A 4,383-nucleotide genomic window follows, 5' to 3' on the forward strand; every position below is an offset into this window, starting at 1 on the left:
CAAATGCTCTCCATCTCTATCTTTAGATCAACTTCATATTTTTTTTTTGATTTTTATCCAACCTTTAATATTTTTTATAAATAAGTCAAGGCAACAAACATGCCTAATATTCCTTTAACCTCCTATTTTCCACTCAGCAATCCTGGTGGGTTTGGCTCAGTGGTGGGATTCAGCCAGTTGGCACCTATTCAGGAGAACCGGTTGTTAATTTTCTAAGCAGTTCGAAGAACCAGTTGTTGGAAGAAATCTTTTGGTTTTTTTCCACTTTACAGTGCTAATCCTGTAAGGAAAGCTGGAAGGAAACATTCTGGTGTTGTTTCTAGCCTATTCTTTATTGCCCTGCTTACAGAAACTGCCTCTCCGGTTAACCCTTATCACATTAGATCATCTAAGGCAAAGCACCCATCAATGTGAGTGACATTGAGTTGGCCACGTCCACACAGTCACATGACCACCGAGCCACGCCTACCCAGCTGGTCATTAGGGCAGAAAACCGCTTGTTAAATTATTTGAATCCTACCACTGGTTTGGCTGAGAAATAGTAAATGGTCCAGAATCACCCAGACAGCTTTTATACCTAAGGCGGGACTAGTATTAAGTCTCTTGGCTTCTACTCAAGCACCTTAACCATTGTACCTATTTATCTAACTCTTATATAAAATATGATGTGCCATTATGGCAAACTACATTTGTCTTATTTAATTTCTGGAACTCAATAGTAGAATTACCTGTTCTGTAATAGATGAAATGAGAGAGTGGAAATCATAATCCATCTGATTTGTTTCAGGGTACATAAAAGGTTTACTTGAACTAAACAGTATTAATGAAGTTTATGTGGAAAGATAAAGTAAATGGCAGTGCTGTGCAGACATCTTTTAAGCAATTCTAATTTCTAAATTTTAATTATTTTTCATAGGTGACCTTACTAAGCAGCTACCAACTATGGTAGTAGGGGAACATAAGGACAAAGTGATTCAGTGCAGATGGCATACACAGGATCTTTCCTTCTTATCATCTTCTGCTGACAGAACTGTCAAACTCTGGAGTTATAACGTATGAATAAAGCACAAATCCACAAGACAACTGGAGTGTCTATAAAAAAAACAGCATTTGAGCAAGAAGATGCATCCCACAGAAACTTGGTTGTTATGAGATGTTGGTGTGTTGGTGTGGATTATTATTTTTCAGTGCTTTCCATGTGATCTCATGCTGCTACGACCTACTGTAGTCTTATTGCTGAGGTTTGTTACAAGAGCTCTTGCAAAGTCAATGTGCACTCCAAAAGTTACATTTATTTATGTGTTTACATTTTGTGTTATTTGCATTCCCTGGTCTTTGTCTCAATGACAATATTTTTTAAAAAAAATAAGTTTCAATTAGAGTTCAAGGAAATTCACATGCAATATCATAGCATCCACACAAATAAGACTTGTTATGCCATGCTGTACAATGTTGTTTACATCTATCTTAATTAGTGGTCCAAAACCTTTACCCATCAAAGCTTCATTTAATACATATAATTATGAACTCTAAAGATGGTTAAAGAGGAGCTGACTCTTGATCATAGTAACTAGCTAGAGATTGAGATATATGAAATGATTCTCATTTGAGGCTGTACTTTGTTGGATTATGTTCAAAATTCAAGCTTTTGGTAGAAAAAACATCAGTGTGAAGAGGCATTAGCATTACTGAATGCAAATGCAACAAAATACCTCTGTGTAATGTAGGAAAGCAAATACTATTAGGTGTGGTTGGAACATGATATCAGTGGCTTCCTACAGTGGCTTCCTTCCTACAGAGGCACGTATGTGAAAGTTTTGTGTATGCAGTTAGGAATTTTTCTGAAGTTGCCATAATTACTAATTGCATTGTTGAAAAAAAAAGTAATATATTAAATTGCCCATTCCTCAGCATTGCAAAACAGTATAGTAAAATGTTTCAAAATATCCTCTGGTTACACAGTTTTCTCCTGTGTTTATATAGAATACCATACAAATTTTAAAGGCAATAGCATGGCTTGAAATGCTATGTCTGCATGATAATCTAAAACTAAATTATTTCCCAGTTCAGAAGTTTATTTGGAATTTTTAATTTCTTGCACTGACTATATAATATAGTTGCAATTTTATTTCTATATTTAGAGTATTATGTTCATGTATTGTTTTATATTTTCATATTGTACATTTATATTGCTTTTAAATTAAATTCTTAAATATTTGGATTATTTATTTGAAGTAAAATTTTAAGGCTTGGTTCTAATATATGCTGTGCACTGTAGCAAGATCTTTTTGAACTGTCATTAAAAAAAGTTGAGGTTACTATAGAAGTGTATATGTACTTAATTCAATAAAGAAAGTGAAGCTACATAATTTTTCTTCCTTCATATGGAAACAACTACCATGTACTTGCACATAGGAAGGTGTATGAATAAGCCGACAATCAATTTTTTTACCAAAATAACATGAGAAATCCATTACCCACAGATAGAGTGGCCCACATTTTTCATGCCATTTTGAATAAAAATCCAAAGGCTGCTTCTCCTTGGATGGGCTTATCTGTGGATATATATTGGAAATATCTGTACTTTTAAAAACTTTATCATACATACTCACAGATAAGCCCACCTAAATTTAGGTGTATTTTGCCACCTAAAATTTTTGGCTTATGGAAACCAAAATAGCAGAATAAAGGTTTACAATAACAGCAGCAATGTAAAATCCATCTGTATAATAAAAATGGTCATCTATATATTCATTTAAAAGCCCTCTGAATTTCTTAACACCTATGTAAAAAACAGCCAGATTAATATAGTGATTAAGCCACCAGGCTTGAAACCAGGAGATCATGAGTTCTAGTCCTGCTTTAGGCACAAAGCCAACTAAGGGATCTTGGGCCTTCACTCTCTCATCACCCTAGCAAGCAGGCAATGGCAAACCACGTCTAAAAATCCTGCCAAGAAAAATACACAGACTTGTCTGAGCAGATGACTAGGCAACTCTAATTCAAAAGCACAAACAAACAAATTGGAAAAAAAATAGTAACAGAAGGAATTTTGCACCATCCTGTAGACTAATATTCCATAAGGCTAGGAGGAAAATAGAAAATGATGTTTTTTGTTCAGGGATATTTATTCAAGAATCTGCTGTTTTATTGCTGATTAGTGGTTTTATAGTTGATCCTGATCCCCACAATGCATGGCCAACTACTGAAATGCTTCCAAACAGATACTCTCCTCTGGCTACTTAAGATCAATTTTGAACCTCCATTCAACTTCCCTACTAGGCATATTTTCAGACTTTTTCTTCCACGTATCTGAAAAGTGTCTGATATGTATCTACCTCAGATTAACTGAGTGAAAATAAGAGTTGCTGTAGATCTCACAATATTACATTTTTACACAGTGTTAATTGGACTATAAATTTTCTAGTTTCCTTGTCAAAATGTATTATGAGTAATGAAAAAGCTACATTTGTATTTTGCCTGGTAACAAAGGAATTTTTGGCATCCTTACAAGAAACAAATATCACACAAATTTAGATACCAAATGCAAAATATCCCTGTAATCCTAATTTTTAAAAAACTGATTTTTACAGCTAATTGTATCAAAATGCCCAGTGAATAGAAAAACAACACATTTATCTGGTACCAAAATGTCCAGGAAACTCCCAACACGAAATTCCAAGGAAGATGTGATTTAATTGGCATGCCTTATCAAAAGACTTTTGATAGTTGTATACCTAACAAAAAAGGATGCAGTGGCTAAGATGCTGAGCTTGTTGATCACAAAGGTCAGCAGTTCGGCGGTTTGAATCCCTAGCGCTGCCTAATGGAGTGAGCTCCCATTACTTGTCCCAGCTTCTGCCAACCTAGCAGTTCGAAAGCATGTAAAAAATGCAAGTAGAAAAATAGGGACCACTTTGGTAGGAAGGTAACTGTTCTGTGCGCCTTCCGCATTTAGTTATGCTGGCCACATGACCACGAAGACATCTTCGGACAGCGCCAGCTCTTCTGCTTTGAAACAGAGGTGAGCACCGCCCCCTAGAGTTGGGAACCACTAGCACATATGTGCGAGAGAAACCTTTTCTTTTATACCTAACAAACTCAATTCACTTTAAGTAGATCCTTTAAAATAGACCCTAATTCCAGTAGATGTGGTATATACAGCATAGGAGAAAAGAGAACCCTTTAACAAGTTTGGTTTCAAAATGATTTCAGCAATAAAGATTAAGGACTCTGTAGAATCCGGAACGCGCTGCAATCTAAAAAAAATCCTCTTAAATTAAGAAACCTGTTCTCGTGGCAAATGCATAGGACTGTAAATATCCCATTGATATTTAGCTTTTCCCTAGTCCCACCTTCCTAGTATCAGCGAGGTAGCAACTC

At 35.5% G+C, this 4,383-nt stretch overlaps 1 protein-coding gene across 4 annotated transcripts in view; it reads left to right on the top strand.

Moving 5' to 3' along the window:
- Positions 1-2,369, top strand: part of WDR47 (WD repeat domain 47) — a 47,099-nt gene extending 44,730 nt beyond the window's left edge. For all 4 annotated transcript variants that reach the window (XM_081946856.1, XM_081946855.1, XM_081946857.1 and 1 more), the window contains one exon: positions 917-2,369. In XM_081946856.1, coding sequence (XP_081802982.1) covers positions 917-1,059 — 143 coding nt within the window. In that variant the 3' untranslated portion in view covers positions 1,060-2,369. The remainder of the gene's footprint in view (positions 1-916) is intronic.
- The last annotated feature ends 2,014 nt before the right edge of the window (positions 2,370-4,383 follow it).

Source organism: Natrix helvetica, assembly GCF_964273705.1.
Source record: "Natrix helvetica genome assembly, chromosome: 3".
NCBI classification, from domain to species: domain Eukaryota; kingdom Metazoa; phylum Chordata; class Lepidosauria; order Squamata; family Natricidae; genus Natrix; species Natrix helvetica.